The sequence below is a fragment of the Heteronotia binoei genome, chromosome 4 (genome assembly GCF_032191835.1).
Source record: "Heteronotia binoei isolate CCM8104 ecotype False Entrance Well chromosome 4, APGP_CSIRO_Hbin_v1, whole genome shotgun sequence".
In the NCBI taxonomy this organism is placed as follows: domain Eukaryota; kingdom Metazoa; phylum Chordata; class Lepidosauria; order Squamata; family Gekkonidae; genus Heteronotia; species Heteronotia binoei.
In genome coordinates this window covers 161,582,083-161,605,290 of record NC_083226.1, presented here as the reverse complement: position 1 = coordinate 161,605,290, position 23,208 = coordinate 161,582,083, and the positions used below count along the sequence as shown (strand labels likewise).

The window sequence follows — 23,208 nt, the reverse complement described above, 5'->3', positions numbered from 1 at the left end:
GAGAGGTTAGACTGTACAGTAATAAATGTACTAGATATGAAACAGCTGTTTGTATTTCTCAGTAATATTTTTATGTAGATTGTTCACTGTATAATAAAAGTACTAGATGCCGTAATCAGAGTGTATCTCAGTGAGTAACAAAGTAGATTTGTGTGTGTGTGTGTGAATCAATCTGGTGAGTATAAGGAAGTGAGAAGCTAGAGAAACTTCCATAGCACAAACCAGTCTCAGACTCACAAACGAGTCTCAAACTTGCACTAATTATGTAAATGTCATCTGCCTACAGCCCCGCAGATTAACGAAAACTCTGATGGAAAGCCTTGGGGGAAAAAAAAAAATAATCAGCTACATAAGATTGGATGCGAAACAGCAAGCCATAAATGTATGAGTAAAGATGATAAAAAATGTTTGCAGTTTTATATCTTGACAAGGCCATCTGTGAGCAGTATCTATCTTCTTAAAAAAAAAAAATTGGGAGGACTATTAACCCTTCCATGAAATGGCAGCAATTTAAAGGCACCTGGAAGAGGGACCATTAAGTGAAGAGAATCACCAACAAACGTGCTCTTATTCCGTCATGCGCCGTAGCATGTCAGTACATTGTTAAAGTTAAGTGTATCCACATCCCTAAGAGCTAATGAATACTTTGGTAGTCTATACTAATACTTTAGTGGATGCTGAACAAGTTTAGATGTTAAGCTTTTTAGGAAGAATGAATGATGGCTAATGATTATTTAATGACAGATCTCTGGACTGAAAGGCACTTAGCACTCAAAGTGTAGTGCAAAGCCTATTTCTCAAAGCTTCAGACAGGTTTATTTGGTCTCACCTTGAAGAGAACAGTGCTGTATTGATTTCATTGGTGTGGATTTAAGCATGCTATTGGCTCAGAATAGCACCAACTATGCAGCAGAAAAGCAGAGCCTTAATCCTTACAGTTACTGTAAACTACTATGAAAACATTTGGTTCCAGCTGCTCAAAAAATGGAAGCAAGTTTTTAGCTTAAATGCCGAACTTGTGTGTTTAAAATAAGGCCTTGCCATGCCGTTTACTGTGGGTAGGATGAATAGGCAAGGTCAGAGGTCCAGAACCTTTGTTTTTAATCCAATTTTTTTTTTATTTGTTTCGCTTGTGTATCTTGCTTCATTCTAAAAGCTGTGAGAAGTTGGTGGAAATATTTTAAATTTTCTTCTAAAGGAGGTAGGGAATTAATTTGTAATTTCTAGCTAGATTGTGGAATATGTAAATACTGTTTCTAAGTTATAAATAAAAATAATATTAAAACAAGCTGCTGGTTTCTTTTGAGGTTCCTTTAGCAGTCGGTTGTGCTTTAGTGGAGGTACAGAATGTTCATGAACATTCGAACTGCTGACAGGAAAGAATCAGTCGTATAAAGTTACCAGTCAGTGTAGATGTTGCCAAGCTTGGGAACAGGGGATGATTCATACTTTTGTCAGGTAAATTCAGAGAGGCAGAGGGGCGAAAAAGGAGGAGGAGTAAATAATAAGTCCACAAAAGTTTCAGAAGTGTCTGTTTACCATCTATATCTGTCTACCTGGAAATACTGAAGGTGGCTAAACTTGACTCCTGCTGCAAGTAAGGCATTTAATGTATTCACACCATAGAATTAGTCCCATTTTTGTGCAGTTTTGTTTTGTTTTCCTGCTTTCCTTTGTTCCTAGTAGGTTGCCATTAACATCAAGCTTTTTTAGTAGAATTGTTAACTTTTGAATTGAAAAGAGGTGAAGAGAAGAGGTCTAGATTTCATAAGATCATAAGAGAAGCCATGTTGGATCAGGCCAGTGGCCCATCCAGTCCGGCACTCTGTGTCACATAGTGCCCCCGCCCCCCAAAAAAGCAGGCGCCATCAGGAGGTCCGTCAGTGGGGCCAGGACGCTAGAATGTTGTAAGCCGCCCTGAGCCACTCGATGGGAAGGGCGGGATATAAATCCCAGATAAATAAATAAATAAAAATAGAAGCCCTCCCACTGTGGGGGCCCCCAAGCACCAAGAATACAGAGCATCACTGCCCCAGAGAGTTCCATCAATACGCTAAGGAAAGGAAAGGTCCCCTATGCAAGCACCAGTCATTTCCGACTCTGGGGTGACGTTGCTCTCACAACGTTTTCATGGCAGACTTTTTACGTGGTGGTTTGCCATTGCCTTCCCCAGTCATCTACACTTTCCCCCCAGCAAGCTGGGTACCCATTTTACCGACCTCGGAAGGATGGAAGGTTGAGTCAACCTCAAGCCGGGTTCCTGAAAACCCAGCTCCCACCGGAGATCGCACTCAGGTCATGAGCAGAGTTTAGGACTGCAGTACTGCAGCTTTAACACTCTGTGCTACGGGGCTCTTTCCAATACGCTAAACTGGGTTGCTAAACTTCAGTTGGTAGCTGGAGAACTCTAGGTGACAGAAATCACTTCACCTGGAGAAAAGGCTCCTTTGGAAGGTGGTATCATATCCCATTAAAATCCCTCCCCTCACCCAACCCCACTACCATCAGGCTCCACCTCCCCATCTCTAAGTATTCCCCAATCTAGAACTAAATTATGTAATCTGGACATTCCTTTTGTATTTTTTTTATTTTTAAACTTTAAATCTTAAAATGTTGAACATTACAAAAAACAATATTGTACTTACAGTCAAAATGTTAAAAGTTATATTTCTAGCAGATAAAGGGATACTATAATTAAGGTGGATATTTTTAAAAAAAGATGACATTTATTTCTGAGAACTCCTAGTGGCTACAGTTGTAATTTAAAAAAAATTAATTTACAATAAATCCAGAGAAGTTGAAAGCTAACACTATAAAAGAGACAACAATTTCAGTCTTAGATATGCATTAAATTTCAGTCAAATTAGTTGAAACACAACAAAATGCTCAACTATGGGTCCATCTCTGTTGAAAATTTCTTGTTCATTGACATTTATATGGTCAAACATTTTACTAACCAGGCAATCTGGTTTTAGTCACCTAGGGCGCTGAAAATGCCTCACTTCTAAAATATAGTCATCCCAGGTGACTTCAAAAATGAAGTCTTGGATTATGGACTTCTCTTAAGAACATAAAAGAAGCCATGTTGGATCAGGCCAATGGCCCATCCAGTCCAACACTCTGTGTCACACAGTGGCCAAAAAACCCCCCAAGTGCCATCAGGAGGTTCACAGTGGGGCTAGAAGCCCTTCCACTCCCCCCCCCCCCAAGCACCAAGAATACAGAGCATCACTGCCCCCAGAAAGTTCCAATAATATGCTGTGGCTAATAGCCACTGATGGACCTCTGCTCCATATTTTTATCCAATCCCCTCTTGAAGCTGTCTATGCTTGTAGACGCCACCACCTGTGGCAGTGAATGCCACATGTTAATCACCCTTTGGGTGAAGAAGTACTTCCTTTTATCCATTCTAACCCGACTGCTCAGCAATTTCATTGAATGCCCACGAGTTCTTGTATTGTGAGAAAGGAAGAAAAGGACTTCTTTCTCTACTTTCTCCATCCCATGCATAATCTTGTAAACCTCTATCATGTCATCCCGCAGTCAACGTTTCTCCAAGCTAAAGAGCCGCAAGCGTTTTAACCTTTCTTCATAGGGAAAGTGTTCTAACCCTTTTTAATCATTCTAGTTGCCCTTTTCTGGACAATGCTATAATATCCTTTTTGAGGTGTGGTGACCAGAATTGCACACAGTTCTCTTCATTGGATAAACACTTGTGTTCTTTCAAAATCAGACTGACCTTAAAGCTCTCACAACAAACTCTTGTTTGGTTAGTAGTCATTTCTTTTTTTTCCCTTCCCAGATAAGATGATTGGTATGCCCCAGTGCATTGTTGGGGAGAAGGGTCGTTAGCAGAGCTGAACTATGGAAGTTGCTGAAATCAGTGGAGGAGAGAACTAATTTGAAATAAAGACTTCTTGTTACCTGGAGATCAGCAATAGATGTGGTTGGCCCCAACCTGGATAGCCCAGGCAAGCCCGATCTCATCAGATCTCAGAAGCCAAACAGGATCTACTTTGGCATGTACTTGGATGGGAAACCTCCTTGGAATATCTGCAGTTGGGAGGCAGGGGCAGGCTTTATTCAGCCACCTCCCTGAATATTCTCCAGGCCCCCCAATAATAGGGGTCAGTCACCAGAAATCACCACGACTTCCAGGAGCACACCTATGCATATATTTTAAAAATGCAAAAAAAACCCCCAACCCAATAGACGTGGCTGGCTCTGCCTCCCATAGCAACCATTTTGTGATTGAGACCACCATTCTGTATCAGAATTCCAGAGATGCCCACACTTTCCAAATGTTGGTAGGCGTATGGGTAGACATTTTATGCTTTTGATATAAACCAGGAAACTTAGCATACATGGCACGTTTTGCATATTTCCTGTTGCATGATAGAATACCCTTCTCAGGAGCGTTTGTCCGGTACCAGCTTTGTTCTCTCTTAAATACCAATTATTAAAATATTTTTATTCACCCAAGACTTCCATGACATTTGATTTCTGTTTTTTTAAGATTATTTCTTCCAGCTATATTTGTTTTTTATTTTGCATTATGTAGCAAAATTTCTGTGCCTTGACCTGGGTGGCCAAGGCTAGCCGGATCTCATCAGATCTTGGAAGCTAAGCAAGATTGACCCTAGTTAGTGGGAGTCCACAGAGGAACTCCCAGGTTGCTACGCAGAGGCAGACACTATGATAAAATACTGTGTCTGGGGGACTGATGTTCTGTATTCTTCATGCTGCAGGGGGGGCAACGGTGGGAGGGCTTCTGGAGTTCTGGCCTTGCTAGCGGACCTCCTGATGGCACCTGGATTTGGGCCACTTTGTGACACGGGGTGTTGGACTAGATGGGCCGTTGGCCTGATCCAACATCTCTTATGTTCTTAGGCAGTGGCAAACCACCTCTGAATGTCTCTTGCCCCCAAAGGCCTGTGAGGCCGCCATAAGTTGACTGCAACTTGACAGCAATTTCCACCACACATTTCTGTACAGTCTACATAATGAAAAAATAAACATTGGTTTAATTTAATCGGTATGGTTTTGCATTGTATAGACTGTTACAGATTGCTGGTTGTGGAGTCTTTGTTGTAAGGTGCCTTGCAGATTAATTTTTTTGGGGGGGATGGAAAAACAGGATATAAATGTTTTTACTAATGAATCCAGCTGTTTAATAGCTAAATAACTAACTAAATAAATAAATAGCAGGGTATAAGATAAGAGCCCCGTGGCGCAGAGTGGTAAAGCTGCAGTACTGCAGCCCTAAGCTTTGCTCATGACCTGAGTTCGATCTCGGCGGAAGCTGGGTTCAGGTAGCTGGCTCATGGTTGACTCAGCCTTCCATCCTTCTGAGGTCGGTAAAATGAGTACCCGGCTTGCTGGGGGGAAAGTGTGGTAGATGACTGGGGAAGGCAATGGCAAACCACCCCGTAAAAAGTCTGCCGTGAAAACGTTGTGAAAGCATTGTCCACCCAGAGTCGGAAACGACTGAGGCTTGCACAGGGGACTACCTTTACCTTTATAACGCCCCCCCCCTTATCCATTGTATTAATCTAGCTTCAAACATATCCTACTTGTTTGTGGTGAATCCCTTCCAGGTGATCAGGAAGAGAAGCTTTACAAAAATTAGTTTTCTTTTTTTTTTCAGGCTGTAAGTGGCACAAATGGCTGTGTTTGAGCTCATAAGCTAGTGAAGACTTCTGTGAACATGTACATTTTTCAACTTCTTTGCAAGAATTTATTAATTTCTGTGCGTGCATCTGAAAAATAATAAGTATTAATAAAATGTTGGTAAAATAGTAGTCTTTAAGGGTTGCAAGCTCTGGGTTATGAAATAAACTGAAGATTTTGAGTATGGATCCTGAGGTGGGCAGGGTTGGGGAGAGGAGAGATCTCAGCAAGGTATAATGCCTTAGAGTCCACCCTCCAAGACAGCCATTTTCTCCAGGGGAATTGATCTCTGTAGTCTGAAGATCATTTCTAATAGCAAGAGCTCTTGAGGTATGCGCTCAATTTAGAGTTAACTTCATAGATCACATTGAACATTAATTGAAGTGCTGCTACTACATACTACTGCTAATAATGGTGCAACAGAAATTGGGAGCTTTTGAACGTATGAGCATAGGAAGCTGCCTTATACTGAATCAGACCCTCGGTCCATCAAAGTCAGTATTGTCTACTCAGACTGGCAGCAGCTCTCCAGGATCTCAAGCTGAGATTTTTCACGCCTACTTGCCTGGACCCTTTTTAATTGGAGGGGATTGAACCTGGGACCTTCTGCTTACCAAGCAGATGCTCTACCACTGAGCCACCGTCCCTCCCCTTTTGTGGCACAATGGTTGAGATGCAGTTGGTAGCCACAAAATCTCCTGTTCAATGTTATCTCTTCCATGAGTGAGCTAGGCAAGTCACTGTCCCTCAGGCTTCTCCTCTCACAAGTGGTGGTATATGTATAATATTTCCAGAGTACTTTACCAAGGTGATTATTCACTTCAGTAAACCTTGCAGACTGCTGTATAACTGCAAGAGGATTATGACGATAACTTCCATCGTTTTTAATTTCTTACCAGTCTTTCAGGGTGTACATCCTTGCAGTCCTCTTGTGCTTAAAATCATAGAGTTGGAAGGGCTCATACAGGCCATCTAGTCCCAACCCCCTACTCAATGCAGGATCATCCTAGAGCAGGGGTGTCAAATTCATTTGTTATGAGGGCCAAGTCTGACATAAATGAGACCTTGTGGGGCCGGGCCATGTGCGTCAAAAATGTAATGCCAGGTAGCAGAGACATAAACTTTATAAAGGACGCAGGCAAACACACAGATTTTGTATCTCTCCTGTGTGATTGAGGGAACTAGGCAAAGAAAGCTCTGGCTCTTTCTCTCCCTCCCCAGGGGATAAGGAGGGGGCAGAGCCTGCTAATAGAAGCAATAGAGACTTGACTCAGTAGCTGTGAGCCAAGCTCTCCTTCCTCTGCAAAGGAGGAGCCTCAGCCAATGGAGAAAATTGTTCTGTTGCTCCTGTGTAATTGAGCAAGCCTGGCAAAGCAGGCAGTGACACAGAAGGAAGCAAGAAAGAATGAGAAGAAAGCAGACTTGCTTGTGGGCCTGATAGGAATCCTCCAGGGGCCTGATCTGGCCCCCGGGCCACATGTTTGACATCCCTGTCCTAGAGCATTCCTGACAAATGTTTGTCCAGCTGCTGCTTAAAGACTACCAATGACGGAGAGCTCACCACCTCCCTCAGTAGCTGATTCCACTGCTGAACAACTCTTACTGTAAAAAAAGGTTTTTCCTAATATCCAGTGAGTACCTTCCTACCTATAATTTGAACCCATTATTGTGAGTCCTCTCCTCTGCAGCCATCAGGAATATCTCCCTGCCCTCCTCTGTGACAGCCCTTCAGATATTCTTAAACTGTTAAATTGTTTTATGATTTTTTGTTGTTGTTCTAATGTTCATTTATTTGTCACCCACCCTGAGCCTGTCCTTGTAGGGCTGCTGGTTCAAAACAGAAAAGTCTGTTTTGTGTATTTGCGAGATTGGCAAGTAGGGAAGAAGGAAGAAGAAATGCAGTAAAATGGGCCTGGCTTACAATCAATTTTTCACACTTCCTGAGGTACATTTGAAATTTTTATAAGCATCGTTTGGTGCTCTTTCGCTCAGGGGCATGCACAGCTGATGGTCAAGTGTAGTTCTGCCTCAAAAGTGGCACAACAAGAATCTCAACACTTCACAGATGACAACACAGTAAGCTTCCCAATAGTTCAGGTCACCCAATGGTGTCACATTTATATGAATAATTAAAAGGCAAATAGCAACGCCTGTATACTTCTGTTAATGTACTGCATCACTTACAGGCTTTTTTCTGTATTTAATGTCTAGTCTTGTTACTCTCCAGGTCAACAGTGCTTGAGTGCTACAGAAATAGCTTGCCAAGGATTTTTTTTATTTCTAAAGAACCAAAACCTTCCATTGACCCCAATTTGTAAAGCTGGGCTCCAGCAGAAGCCCATGCAGTTTTCCAAGAAGCAGAGAGAAGGCATGTCAGTAGATTATAACTGAAAGTCTTGCAAAGTGAGGCATGACAATAATTCCTTTAAAAACCTTTTACTTTGTTATAGCTTTTTTTTTTTAAATTACCATCAACTTTTATTTCTGAGGTAGCTTTCCAAAAACAAATGTAAATTGTTAAAATAAAATGAACAGTAGCCATGAACAAGACAGAGAGTAAAACCAAAGATGAGGATAAAAATAGGTCCCAGTTAGGGTTGTCAAGTCCCCCGTGTCCTCCAGCGGGGGACTTTTTCACACGCAACGCAATGACGTCACCCACAAGTGATGTCATTGCACCGGCAATGTTGTGCGCTGGCCTCTCTAGGCGTTTCCGGGAAAACTCTGGGGTTTTTTTGAACACTCTACCAATGACATTGGTACCACTCTACCATAGAGTTTCCCCTCCCAAATTGCTAGAGCTTCCAGGAAAACCATAGAGCTTTCCCAAAAATGCCTAGAGCAGTTGGCACGTGACATCACCGACATGATGACATTACCCGCATGTGACGTCATTGTGCCGGCAACGTCAGAGGTTGTTCCCCCTGCTGTCCCAATGTGGGCTGGCGGGTTGGAACCTCCAGGGTGGGAGAACCCCCACCCGGCCTGGGGGCTTGGCAGCCCTAGTCCCAGTGTAGTCACAGGTCTAAAATGGCCCTAGTTGCCCTGGTGGATGTCCTTTGTGAACAGATGGCCAGAATGTTGATAGGGCAGTATCTATAGCATGTAGTCTGGCACTCCCATGTCCTTCATTCTCTGCAAGCCTCCCCAACAGGAGGCTTGTAGAATCTGAATTTCTTCCCCACCATCTTGAAATGGACTGAATTTTGATGTATATATTGTGTATTTTGCTGTAGAAGAAGAAGATGATGGTATTGGATTTATACCCCACCCTCCACTCCACAACTCAGAGTCTCAAAGTGGCTCACAATCTCCTTTACCTTCCTCCCCCACAACAGACACCCTATGAGGTGGGTGGGGCTGAGACAGCTCTCACAGCAGCTGCTCTTTCAAGGACAACCTCTGCCAGAGCTATGGCTGACCCAAGGCCATTCCAGCAGCTGCAAGTGGAGGAGTGGGGAATCAAACCCAGTTCTTCCAGATAAGAGTACGCACACTTAACCACTATACCAAACTGCTAAGTTCTAGTTATTTATTGTGTTCCTTTTTGTTGTAAGCCGCCCTGAGCCCTGCTTGCAGGGAAGGATGGCCTAAAAAATTAAATAAATAAATATTCCAGCCTTGTTCCATCTACACTTGGTTCCCAGCTTGCTCCCAGGCTCAACTCAAGGTAGTGGTATAAACCTTTAAAGCCTACATGGTTTGAGGCCAGCATACCTGAAGGATCACTTTCTCCAATATGAACTTACTCATTCACTCAAGTCATCTGTGGAGACCCTACTTTGGGTGTACTGCCATCTGAAGCTAAGTATTCATAATTAGACACCAGGCATCTACTATTAAAGCAAAATCATGCACCTGGAAATGTTTAGCAAGCTATTCTATTAATCAGTAGGTAGAAGGTCTTTGAATTTTGTTTCTGTTTTGTAATTAATCGATGAATCACAGTTAGGTTTAAAACAGATTCACATTAACCAAATCTGCCTGCCTTGTTCTGTGAATCCAGAAGAGTTATTTCTTTTTTGCTTATTTTTATGTAGATATTTATATTCTTCTTCTTTCCAGTGGGGACCAAAGCAGTGTGCAACTTTGATCCCCTCTCATCATTTTTGCCTTAGAACAACCATCCTGTGAGGATAGGTTAGACTGAGATACATAGATTGGCCCAAGATGATGCAGTGAATTTCACAGCAGACTTGGAGATTAAACGTTTATTAGTTGTCCTTCTTCCTTACGGAACTCAGGGCAGCTTACAATATATATAAAATACGTAAGATTAGGGTACATAAAATACATAAATCTCAGGCCAAGAGCTTAAGTCATGCTGTCTGAGATCATTTTAACTGGAATTGTCAAGTTTTTAAAGTTCTCTACTTACTTATATATATCCCATATGGGTGGCATGGGGTGAGATTCTGAGGCAACTGTCTTCTGGACTGAAAAATATGCACCACCACCCTTTGCCTTCCCTGTAGATCCTTAGTTTATACAGTATGTCACAGAATTGAGTGCACCCCCTCACATTTTGTAAATATTTAAGTATATCTTTTCATGTGACTATACTGAAGAAATGACACTTGGCTACAATGTAAAGTAGTGAGTCTACAGCTTATATAACAGTGTAAATATGCTGTTCCCTCAAAATTATGCAACACACAGCCATTAATGTCTAAACTGCTCGCAACAAAAGTGAGTACAACCCTAAGTGATAATGTCCAAATGGGGCCCAAAGTGTCAATATTTTGTGTGGTCACCATTATTTTCCAGCACTGCCTTAACCCTCTTGGGCATAGAGTTCACCAGAGCTTCACAGGTTGCCACTGGAGTCCTCTTCCACTCCTCCATGATGACGTCACGTAGCTGGTGGATGTTAGAGACCTTGTGCACCTCCACCTTCCGTTTCAGGATGCCCCACAGATGCTCAATAGGGTTTAGGTCTGGAGACATGCTTGGCCAGTCCCTCACCTTTACCCTCAGCTTCTTTAGCAAGGCAGCAGTCGTTTTGAAGGTGTGTTTGGGGTTGTTATCATGTTGGAATACTGCCCTGCAGCCCAGTCTCCCTCCGAAGGGAGGGGATCATGCTCTGCTTCAGTATGTCACAGTACATGTTGGCATTCATGGTTCCCTCAATGAACTGTAGCTCCCCAGTGCCGGCAGCACTCATGCAGCCCCAGACCATGACATTCCCACCACCATGCTTGACTGTAGGCAAGACACACTTGTCTTTGTACTCCTCACCTGGTTGCCGCCACACACGCTTGACACCATCTGAACCAAATAAGTTTATCTTGGTCTCATTGAACCACAGGACGTGGTTCCAGAAATCCATGTCCTTAGTCTGCTTGTCTACAGCAAACCGTTTGCAGGCTTTCTTGTGCATCGTCTTTAGAAGAGGCTTCCTTCTGGGATGATAGCCCTGCAGACCAATTTGATGCAGCGTGCGTCGTATGGTCTGAGCACCGACAGACTGACCCCCACCCCTTCAACCTCTGTAGCAATGCTGGCAGCACTCATAGGTCTATTTCCCAAAGCCAACCTCTGCGTATGACGCTGAGCATTGGCACTCAACTTCTTTGGTCGACCATGGCGAGGCCTGTCCTGAGTGGAACCTGTCCTGTTAAACCACTGTATGGTCTTGGCCACCGTGCTGCAGCTCAGTTTCAGGGTCCTGGCAATCTTCTTATAGCCTAGGCCATCTTTATGTAGAACAACAATGCATTTTTTCAGATCCTCAGAGAGTTCATTGCCACGAGGTGCCATGTGGAACTTCCAGTGACCAGTATGAGGAAGTGAGAGCGATAACCTGCTCCCCCTTCACACCCACTAACGAGTCACACGAGCCAGTTTGGTGTAGTGGTTAAGTGTGCGGACTCTTATCTGGGAGAACCGGGTTTGATTCCCCACTCCTCCACTTGCACCTGCTGGAATGGTCTTGGGTCAGCCATAGCCCTGGCAGAGGTTGTCTTTGAAAGGGCAGCTGCTGTGAGAGCCCTCTCCAGCCCCACCCACCTCACAGGGTGTCTGTTGTGGGGGAGGAAGGTAAAGGAGATTGTAAGCCACTCTGAGACTCTTCGGAGTGGAGGGCGGGATATAAATCCAATATCTTCTTCTTCTTCACATGACACCAGGGAGGGAAAACGGCTACTTGGACCCCATTTGGACATTATCACTTTGGGGTGTACTCACTTTTGTTGCCAGCAGTTTAAACATTAATGGCTGTGTGTTGCGTAATTTTGAGAGAACAGCGCATTTACACTGTTATACAAGCTGTAGACTCACTACTTTACATCGCAGCCAAGTGTCATTTCTTCAGTGTTGTCACATAAAAAGATGTGCTTAAATATTTACAAAATGTGAGGGGGTGAACTCACTTCTGTGACATACTGTACCTATAGGTTCTTATCATCCACAATTGAAGAAGAAAAGGATGAGGAGGAGATTGGATTTATACCCCACCCTTCATTACCCAAAAGAGTATCAGAGTGACTTTATACCCCATCCTTCATTACCCAAAGGAGTCTCAGAGCAGCTTACAATCCTTTCCCCCTTCCCCTCCCCACAACAAACACCCTGTGAGGTAGGTGGAGCTGAGAGAGCTCTGACAAACTGCTCTCGAGCAGAACAGCTCTGAGAGAGTTATGACTGACCCAAGGTCACTCCAGCAGTTGCATGTGGAGCAGTGGGGAATCAAACTCTGTTCTCCCAGATAAGGGTCCATGCACTTAACCACTACACCAAACTGGCTCTCAAACAGGGGGGGGGGGGCACAAGGTTTATAAAGTTTGGTAATATGTAAATTATGTATATGTAAACTATGTATATTTAAACTATGTGCTCCCTAAAGGTCTCCTATTCGCAAACTTGCTAGACTAATGCTATACTTATATTGAGGTAAACAGAGACCCCTGCTTCTTAGATTTTTTATTTGCCAGACAAGACACAGATGAGGATGAACAGGGCTTTTTTTTGTAGCAGGAACTCCTTTGCATATTAGGCCACACACCCCTGATGTAGCCAATCCTCCAAGAACTTACAGGACTTTTCTTACAGGGCCTACTGTAAGCTCTTGGAGGATTGGCTACATCGGAGTGTGTGGCCTAATATGCAAAGGAGTTCCCTACAAAAAACCCCAAAACCCTGAGGATGAACAAGAAAGGTTTATTTAACAGAGTAATAAAATATTTAATAAGGTAAAAAGAATATGTGGATAACTTATATGTTACATCAAGTAACACTGACTCCCAAATAAAGTAAATAATACCTGAGGAGAGGTTTGATTCCCCTTTCTTTGGACAGAGTACCTCAGCAGGTTCAAACCTGCTCTTTTCTCTAAGTGACCACCTGACCACAGAACCTACACATGCCAGGTAGGAATGGCAGACTCTTAACGGGATGCTTATTTGAACCACTAAAATAAACTTTCTTCCCTATGCTGACCTCCAAATTCTAACTAAAAAGTCAAATAAAAGCCTGGCTAAGTTGACCCGCCCTTTCAGAGCCACAAAATTCCTATCTGAAAGAAGAAAAAAGGTTTTCTTCTCCCTTTTAAAGCTGAGGCTGGCTCACCCCCTCCTATTCAGTGGAGTTCCATGGGCTCTGATTGGTTGACAATCGCCTGGATTTGCATAAATCAGAAAGATTGGTTCAGAGCCCTGGAGGAGAGGCAGGACTTTTAAGGACAATTGTCACACCCATTTCACATTTCCCAAAGCATTTCACAATCAGATCATAACAATGAATGTTATGTAAGTTTATGTGTTGTGAGCCGCCCTGAGCCACTTCGGTGGGAAGGGCGGGATATAAGTCAAAATATAAATGAATGAATGAATGAATGAATGAATGAATGAATGTACAGTTAAATCAACGCTTGCGTCTGACAGAGGTAGATCTTGTTCTCCCTTCTCAGGTGCTTTTCCTTTGCGACTGCCCCAAGGAGGCTTTGGCTAGGAAAAGCTGAAGTCATTAGGTAAAGAGGGGGAAGACCCAACCTAAGATGGATTGACTCAATAAAGGAAGCCATGGTTTCTAGTTTGCAAGACCAGAGCAAAGCTGTTAAAGATAGGGCATTTTGGAAGTTATTAATTCACAGGGGTTGCCATAAGTCAAAAGCACATAAAACACAAGAGGGCTTTCTAGGGCTGGGAAGACAACAATGACTAAGGTGATTGGAGTGTACTTCCTACTGCTGGCACCTTATATATATGAAGCATGTATTCTCTGGGCCTTCAGAGGTGGCTACTGTTTACATGCTGTAAGCTTTTAACACAAAGGTTTGTGGTTCAAAGATGGTATCCGCATTCAAGGTCTGGGTGGAACAGGTGTGGTAGGAGCTGGCTGTCTCGCCCGGTTTGTAGACCATCCAAAACAAAGACGACCCTCCCCTGCTCAAAATCTTAAAAAAACTGTATTTCTGTGATAATAAATTAGTTTGGCATTTATTCCTCCCAAGTTTTTAAATACCTAATACAATAACAGAGGACCATCAATATATGTCTAATAGCAGATATAAAGTATCTGGGGATAGTCCATCTCCCATAAAATAGCCTTTAGCCTTAATTCAAATCCATTGATTCCTGTTCCAGTTAAACCTGCGGAACTTAATATGTCTCTTAATCCTTTTATTGTAAGCTAGGATAAAATTAATTTCACACTAGAACTGTGCAAAGCCAATTAACATGATCTTTAGAGTTATTTAGTAAAGTGCTTCAAAACTGTTAAATTTATCCTGACCTCTCGCTTGCACTCCCTGACTGCTTTTTAAATGAAGTAATCAATATCTCGCAACCTTTTAAACAGCTTAAACTTTTCAGACATTTTTACCTATATTTTATTTAAGCACATTTGGGTGGAAATTATATACATTCACGCTCACAGACCCATTCCTCAAAAGCTCACTTTGCCTTTTGTTTTTGGTATGCAGTCGGCACCTTTTTTGGCAAAGCATTTAAATATGGAGCCAAAGTGTTCCATTTTCCTTAAAACCCAAGCCGATAATGAAGAAATCTGTCACTTCCATTTACTTAGTGCACTTTCTATGCACTGTCTCTACAACCTAAGTGTACTAGAAACCTCCCCCCCCCTTTCTCTGGCATAGCTTCTGTTTTCCACATAGGGCTATTTGAGGTTATTAATTTTCTTGCTGTGATAGGGTGATCAACCGTACTGTCAAGAAAATGGATCTCTGTGTCACCCTTTAGCATGATTAAACGAAGGCACATCACTGTGAGAAAATACCAAATTTTCACGAGACAAATGAAACTTGTAGGGAGGACAACTTTTATAGACGTTATTTCATTTTAAAATCTCCCATTTGACTGTCAGCTTATTTGTTGGGAAGGGCTGCCATTAATTGCACGTTTCTACTAATAACTCAAAAAATGAGTAAAAGCAAAACCTGGCTCCACACTTAAGCGGATCAAGGTGCTCATGTGCTTTTGTGCACAGAGCTCTGTTTATACAAACTATGACGCTAATGAATCTCTCCGAAACTTTTGTCTCAATCCACCAACAGACTTTTTCCAACACTGAGCGTTTGTGACTTTAAGCACAGTTGCAGAACGCTCAGATCTCACCACGTCTCATCACCAGTTTCAGACTCCCTTTTAAAGTTTTTGACCCTTAAGCGAGCAGGAGACAGGAGTAATATTTTTGCACAGTAATGTGCAAAATATGTCAAGGCTTGTTTTAACGCAAGTCTGAAATCTACCAGTAGTAGTCGATGTGAACTTTTAATCTGGAGGAACAGGTCCATGTAAATAAGGCGACATTTCAGAATTGTCCGAACAGTACGAACCCTTTGATAAACGAGTGTTTCGAATTCGTCTGAACAGCATGAAACCTTTGAAGATAAAGGAGTGTTTGGGTTATAAATTTATTTCAATACAAGAAGGGTTACCTTAAAGTTGCTTTAATCCAACAAAAGGAAGATCAACAAGGGGTGTTTTTGCGGGGGGGGGAGGTTTTCCAAGTGCCCCTGTTGTTTAATTTCCTACTGGAAGCAGCACATGTGTGGGGCATTCCCCCTCTTTCTTTTCTTTAAACAGTGACCATTGCAGAGGCTGAGCGGCTGGGGTCAATGCCTTGCCTATTGATCAGTATCCCCGCAGTCCCCAGCTCCAGCATCTGCTTCATTGGCTTCTTTCAGTGCCTGCTTCAGTACATTAGAATAGAAATCCATAACCAGAGCTGTGCTCATCCGAGCAGGGGAAGAAACTAAATTAAATGGTATAAAACAATCTTGGATCAGGAGTTTGTGCCAATTCATCTTGATCTAAGATGTCACACTGGGCTCTCCGTCTGAGCACCTGGGCTAGAGGCAGCCATAGTGAAAATAGATGGAGCCGCGATCATTCATTTGTCAGCAAAGGAGCTGGGCAGCGGTTAGCAATTCCCTTCTGCAGAGGTCAGCTGACAGAACAATCAGTGCAACTGCAGAATGGAGCTTTCCTTTGAACTATTGTTATGGAGCGTGTTTCTTCGAGGTGGGGGGGGAGGGTGGGTGGAGGAAGGGGCAGCGTGGTGGCTTCCTTCCAGATCATTGTGTTGTGAGTGAAGGGAATTTAAAAATGGATCTATTTAGGCAAGAGTCCGCTTTAAGTTTGTGTTGCCTTTAATAGTGGTGATTATATAGCCCAATTATGGATGTTTAAAACCGTTACGTATCACTTAGCATCGAGAGTGTTTTCATCTTTCTCCCCTAGAAGGTGACTATTGATTTTTTTTTTTTTTTAGTTCCTTCCCTTCTCATTGTTAAAGATTCCACCCACCCTTTGGGTGTAAAACTATCAGAGCTAGAGCTGAACTGGGAATCAGTTTTCTTAACAGGGATTCTTATGCTCATTTTAAGAAAAGAAAAAGAAATTTCATTTGCTGCAGTTTGGACATACAGTAGAGCACAGAAGACCTTTTATTAATTCACACTTAGTTAATCTTCAGACTTAGTAATTCTCCCTGAGTACTAAGTGATCTTCCCCAGACTTTTCACAGGAGATATTTAACATCACATTGTAGTAGGGAAGGGTGAGATTTTAATTAATTTAGCTGGAATATATGAAAGTGTCTTTCCTGACATGTTCAAAAAAAATTATAAAAATAAACCTCGAATACAGTTGTCAAAATAACAAAGGTAATGTTAAGAAGCATTGGGGAGTTTATGTTTAACTGTTTTAAATGCTTTTAACCGTAAGGCTGCAGACCTGTATTTGGACAGGTATCTGTATTCCTCTGATGTTTCAATATAGGTGTATATTCCTTTGTCCACTGGAAAGAGAGAGCTTCAGTTCAATCACTCACATTCCTGTCCCCATATCCTCTTCCTCACCCCATATCCATTGATTTGGAGTACCTGAGAAGTAGTTGTACTACACCCTGATTTTGTAGTAAACACTCAGAATCCACTCACAATGTGGCACAAGTGGATCTGGACTCCCAACACCCCTAAGCATTTAGAAGCAAAACTGGGGTGTGGGGGGGGGGGGAATCTTCCACTGCTTTTTTAGATACAGTGCTTGTTTTGTTTTTTTGGCCATTAATGATGTTTGGGAAGACTTTTTAAAAAATATATAAGTATCTATTCATTTCAGTTTCCCATGACCTCACCACAAGTCTTGGAGGCTTAGGTAAGGCTAGAGAAGATGGTGTATATTCCTTCGCGCACTGGTGTGGACAAAGATGGTGTGTATTTCTTTGTCCACATGGTCCAAGGTCATCCAGGAAGCTTTATATTCATTCATTTCTTTAGTTTTCTATCCCCCCCTCTCCGCAAGTGGACTCAGGGCAGTTAACAATGGAATGGGGATTTGAATCTAGAACTCCTTGGTTTAATCCAGTACTAGGAGCTGCTGAAGCATGGATTCTTCCTCTGCTGCACAGTGGAATCTGCACTCTGGCTCCTTGTCGATCTGATTTTGCTCTAAAGATAATTGTGGAATGGGAAGGAACCACATAATAGGCTTCTCCCATGTGGCCAGAGGCTACTGATGTTGATAACCATAGCAGGAGCAAGCAGCATTGCAGTGACCTTCATGTAACTAAGAATAAAACTGGAGAAGAGCCTGGACTATACATAGCGAAGGGACACCCCCCCCCCCAAAAAAAAAAAACATTTGTGACCAAAATGGCGGTGAGCAGACCTCATTTTGGGCAGGAGCTCATAGGAGTGGCGCTCCAGAACCTCTATATTTTATTGTGCTCTTTTTTTCTCTCCCCCCCTCTTTCCAATACTTGCTTCTGGGCTCCATTGTTCAAACCCCCATGAGAATTTCGCTGAACTCTTAAGATTTGACAAACGTTCTAATGTTTTCCCCCTCAAAAAATGAGAAAATAGTCAAAACAGACAGATGGAAATCTTCCTCATGCTATTGTGGCCACATAGGAGAGAGTTGTTTGAAAAGTATAATGGGAGTTAGGATTTAGCATGACAGTTATCAAGAAGCTTTTTAAGGTAGATGCTGAGCTGATATAATTTGGTACACCTTCCAGTGCTGGCAGGGTTGTGTGGCAAATGAGTTTTGCTAATGAACTCCGGCACCTCTTTTTCTGCAGAATGACCCCTGGTGGTGAGTAGTTGATCTTCCTGCTGATTGTCTTTGTGTTACATTGCAGGTTCTCTTTCTGGATTTCCACAAATGAAGAAGATATCTATGTCTTATGAAGAAAGGCGCAAACAAGCTACCGCTATTGTTCTGCTAGGAGTAATTGGAGCAGAGTTTGGAGCTGAAATTGAACCTCCTAAATTGCTGACCAGGCCGCGCAGTTCTAGCCAGATTCCGGAAGGCTTTGGCTCAACTAGCGGTGGATCAAACTATTCTTTGGCCAGGCACACTTGTAAGTTACCTCTGTCACCTCTGAATGAGTTTCTTATGACAATCTCCAAATGAGCTGGTTTGATAAACATTTACAGCTAGAAGCCTATAAAGTAGATCTTGATTGCTTTTGATTGCCTAGGTTAAGAAAAGACGCACAACTGAAACACTTGAGCCACCAACATAATCCTGATTACGATATCATATCAATTAAGGACATGATGTCCTTGAATTCTTGCAAATATATTGCACACTGCTAATTTATGCACTTTTACACATATTTGGACATATATGCAGAGTACCATAAAGATGATGAAGAGCTGTAGACCATTGGGCATCAGGTTGGATGAAAAGGCAGGGTCTGTTTACTTATCTGTCCCAGAAATGCATTCTCATGCTTAAGTGGGTTCAGAGGGGAAGAAATTTCAGTTCTGGGATTGTGGGAAGGAGATTTGCATCAAGGTTTGAAGATGAGCTGTTGAGTATTTTATTTTCTGCCATCAAGTCACCGCTGACTTATGGCGGCTCCGTAGGGTTTTCAAGGCAAGAGACATTCTGAGGAGGTTTGCCATTGCCTGCCTCTTTGACACAACCGTGGTATTCCTTGGTGGTCTTCTATCCAGATACTAACCAGAGCTAGCCCTGCTTAGCGTCCAAGATCTGATGAGATCAGGCTAGCCTGGACCATCCATGTCAGGGCTCTGTTGAGTATAACATAAGAACATAAGAGAAGCCATGCTGGATCAGGCCAATGGACCATCCAGTCCAACACTCTGTGTTACACAATGGCCAAAAAACCCAGGTGCCATCAGGAGGTCCATCAGTGGGGGCAAGATACTAGAAGCTTTCCCACTGTTGCCCCTCCCAAGCACCAAGTTTAACCAAGACTAAATTGTAAAAAAGGCAGTGTATTTAAGAGTGCATGTGGTTCCACATACTTGGTCACCTCCAGGTGCATTTAGAAAAGCTTCCCGCACAGGGTGTGTCGTTCCCATACTATTTGAGCAAACAGTAGCAGGAAATAGAATCTGTTCTCTTTTGCCCATTAGTCCTCTAGCCATTTTGACCTGTGAGCATATTTCTTTTCCACTCAATATGTTGTTTACTCAGTCCTTGGGCATGCCACCTTCAAATCAAATTTGAAGAAAGAAGATTGTATTAGGGATAACTCTGCATCACACAACATGCTTCTAACAGAAATTCTCAGTGCCTTGAGAGATGACTGAAATATCTAAACAAAATACTCTAGAAGAGGAGGAAGAAACTCCTTCCCTTAACCTAACCCCCCCCCCCAGTTGCATTATCTGAATTTAACATTCCAAATTCTCTTTTGTAAATTGACCCAGATCTGCCTGGAAATGAACAAAGGTCTTTAGTCTTATAATCAGGGGTGGAATTCTATCAGGAGCTCCTTTGCATATTAGGCCACACACCCCTGATGTAGCCAATCCTCCAAGAGCTTTCAAGGCTCTTTTTTAATAAGCTCTTGGAGGATTGACTACATCAGAGATGTGTGACCTAATATGCAAAGGAGCTCTTGCTAGAATTCCACCCCTGCTTATAATTTTTGCAGGAAGAGAACTCTACAGTTGCATATAGTGGTGGTGGTGGTGGAGGTGACAGCTGCCATGAAGTCACAGCTGACTTATACTTACCCCATAGGGCTTTCAAGGTAAGAGACATTCAGAGGTTGTTTGCCATTGCCATTAAGAGAAGCCATGCTGGATCAGGCCAGTGGCCATCCTGTCCAACACTCTGTGTCACACAGTGGCCAAAACCTAGGTGCCATCAAGAGGTCCACTATTGGGACCAGAACTCTAGAAGCCCTCCCACTGTCTCCCCAAAAAAACATGAAAAATACAGAGCACCATGAAGAATGCTGAGCATCACTATGTCTGAAAGCCTTAAATTTAAACCAAGGATTCTTGATTTAAATTTAAGGCCATTAGGCATCCTGTTCTATCTGTGTTGTTCAGTCACACAGTTGAGTCCAACTCTTTGTGACCCCATGGACCAAGTCACGCCAGGGCCTCATGTCTTCCACCATTCTCCAAAGTCCACTCAAATTCATGTTAGTTACATCAGTAACTCTGTCCAGCCATCTCATCTTTTGCCACCCCCCCCTTCTTCTTTTGCCTTCTGTCTTTCCCAGCATCAGGGTCTTCTCCAGTGAGTGCTCTCTTCTCATTTGGTGGCCAAAGTATTTGAGCTTCAACTTCAGCATCTAAATAGGGAACAGTCAGGGTTGATTTCCCTTAGGACTGACTGATTTGATCTTCTTGCAGTCCAAGAGATTCTCAAGATTCTTCTCCAGCACCACAGCTCAAAAGCATCTATTCTTCTGTGCTTGTGGTCCAACTCTCACAGCCATACATTACTATTGGGAATACCATTGCTTTGATTATGCAGAGTTTTGTGATCTATAAGCTACTCATGGACCTGTGTTCCATATGTTTATATGCCTGCTCTGAACTTCTTTGGTGGTCTCATCCAAGTTCTAACCAGGGCTGACTCAGCTTAACTTCTGAAATCTGATGAAATTGGGCTAGGTTGGACTATCCAGGTTAGGGCCCACAATTTCATACTGCTTTATGGATTTTTAAAAATCTGTTTCTGTTCTAAATAAGTGACTAGCTTACCGCCATTAACTCTTGCATCCAATCCTTTTTTCACCCCTCTGATGTCTATAGAGTGCTACTATGTCCTTTCTGCGGCTACTGTTCCTTCTCTCCATAGTCCTTATTACACTTTCACTGGTGGAAAGAACTGGATTAGGAGTCATGAAACAGAGTTCTTATTAGCCCATCCCATGCACTTAATAGTAGTTGAATACGAACTATGAAATGCAAGAAAATTATTTCCTGTGATTATTGGTAAAGTTATTAATTTTTCCCCTCTTTCTCCAGTTTATGAATTTTGTAGCTAATTACTTGAATGGTTTCACCATTAAATCGCCTTGGATAAATTCCCAAAGATTATGATAAAACTCTTCCATAGCACAAAATCGAATAAGATTGAGTGCTCCTCAGCTTGTGTTCTGTTCCTTTAAAAAAAAAATCTTGTGCTTAATTAATTCATGATCCAGACATCAAATGAGTACAAAGTCTGTCTGAAAATCCATGGCTTTTTTTGAGCAGAAATGCACAGAAATGCAGATCCGACTGGCTTGGCACCAGGGGTGTGGCCTAATATGCAAATAAGTTCCTGCTGGGCTTTTCTGTAGAAACAAAGGTGACATCAGGGGGTATGGCCTAATATGCAACCAAGTTCCTGCTGGGCTTTTTCTATAACAACAAAAAAAAAAGCTCTGTGAAAATTCATACCCCCTTCTCTTCTGTCACATCACACATGCTAAAGCAAACTTCAAAGTTAAGTTGTACAGAAAATGTTTCAGGCTGAGGTCAGTGCCTCAGTTTAGGCACTGGATATGTTTCCCAGCTCTGGGTTGGGAATTAGCAGTAGATTTAGTGGGGTGGCACCTGAACAAGGTGGAGTTTGTGGAGAGGGACTTCAGTGGGGTATAATGCCATAGAATCCATCTTCCAAGGCTGCCATATTCTCCAGGTGAACTGATCTCTGTTGCCTGGAGACTAGTTATAATTCCAGGAGATTTACAGCCACCACCAGAAGGTTGGTCACCCGAGCTCTGGATCAACTGTAGAACATAGCAAATCTATTGCTTAGTTTGTTGATAACCAGAATTATACCCACCAAAATCTCCCATCTGATGCTCTCATCTTCCTTGCCCCCTGAGTTCATCAGTAGAGGATGATGCTGTCACTGAGCACTGAATTTCCAGATGAGTTGTTCAGTCGCACAGTCGAGTCTGATTCTTTGCGACCCCATGGACAAAGTCACGCCAGGCCCTCCTGTCTTCCACCATCCTCCGAAGTCCGCTTAAATTTGCGTTCGTTACATCAGTAATGCTGTCCAGCCATCTCATCTTTTGCCATCCTCTTCTTCTTTTGCCTTCTGTCAGGATCTTCTCCAGGGAGTGCTCCCTTCTCATTTGGTGGTCAAAGTATTTTGAGCTTCATCATCTAACCTTCCAGGGAACAGTCTGGATTGATTTTCCTTAGGACTGACTGATTTAATCTTCTTGCAGTCCAAGGGACTCTCAAGATTCTTCTCCAGCACCACAGCTCAAAAGCATCTATTCTTCTACGCTCAGCCTTCCTTATGGTCCAGCTCTCACAGCCATGCATTACTACTGGGAATACTATATGAGAACTACCTACAAATTGAACTTTCCAGTGGAAAGCCTCCAATGCTATGCATGCTCCACTGCATCATTTCGTTATATCTATAATGGCAGTTGTCATCAGCATGCATCCGCTTTCATTCTTGTAATATGCTTAAGGAAACTTTGTGGGTGATGTAAATACATTCTTCATGTATTGTAATTTTTGAGCAAAACCCCACGCCCATCTTCATATATCAGAAGATGAATGTATAAGAATAAGGTCACATGTAGACTTTCATTGCTGTCATGTCCACTGCAAAAAAAAAAAAAAAGTGCCAAAAGGGTTTGGCTTAGACATTTTTGTACAAGTTCACTTCAAAACCTCAAGCTTGTTTGTGAGGGCAAGTCTATAATCAAAGCTAAATTGTCTGTTTTGCTGGGGTTTTGCACTGTCAGCTAGGTCCTTCCTGACAATAGAAAGGCACAAAGAACATCTTGACAGAGAGAGGTTACTTATCATTAATTGTAGTTCTCTGAGAGAACTGAGCGTTG

General features: G+C 42.6%; 1 protein-coding gene across 3 annotated transcripts in view; it reads left to right on the top strand.

The window, feature by feature from the left end:
- The window catches only part of WDR7 (WD repeat domain 7), a 301,241-nt gene that overhangs the window by 133,943 nt on the left and 144,090 nt on the right, over nucleotides 1–23,208 (top strand). For all 3 annotated transcript variants that reach the window (XM_060236131.1, XM_060236133.1, XM_060236130.1), the window contains one exon: nucleotides 18,274–18,495. In XM_060236131.1, coding sequence (XP_060092114.1) covers nucleotides 18,274–18,495 — 222 coding nt within the window. The remainder of the gene's footprint in view (nucleotides 1–18,273; nucleotides 18,496–23,208) is intronic.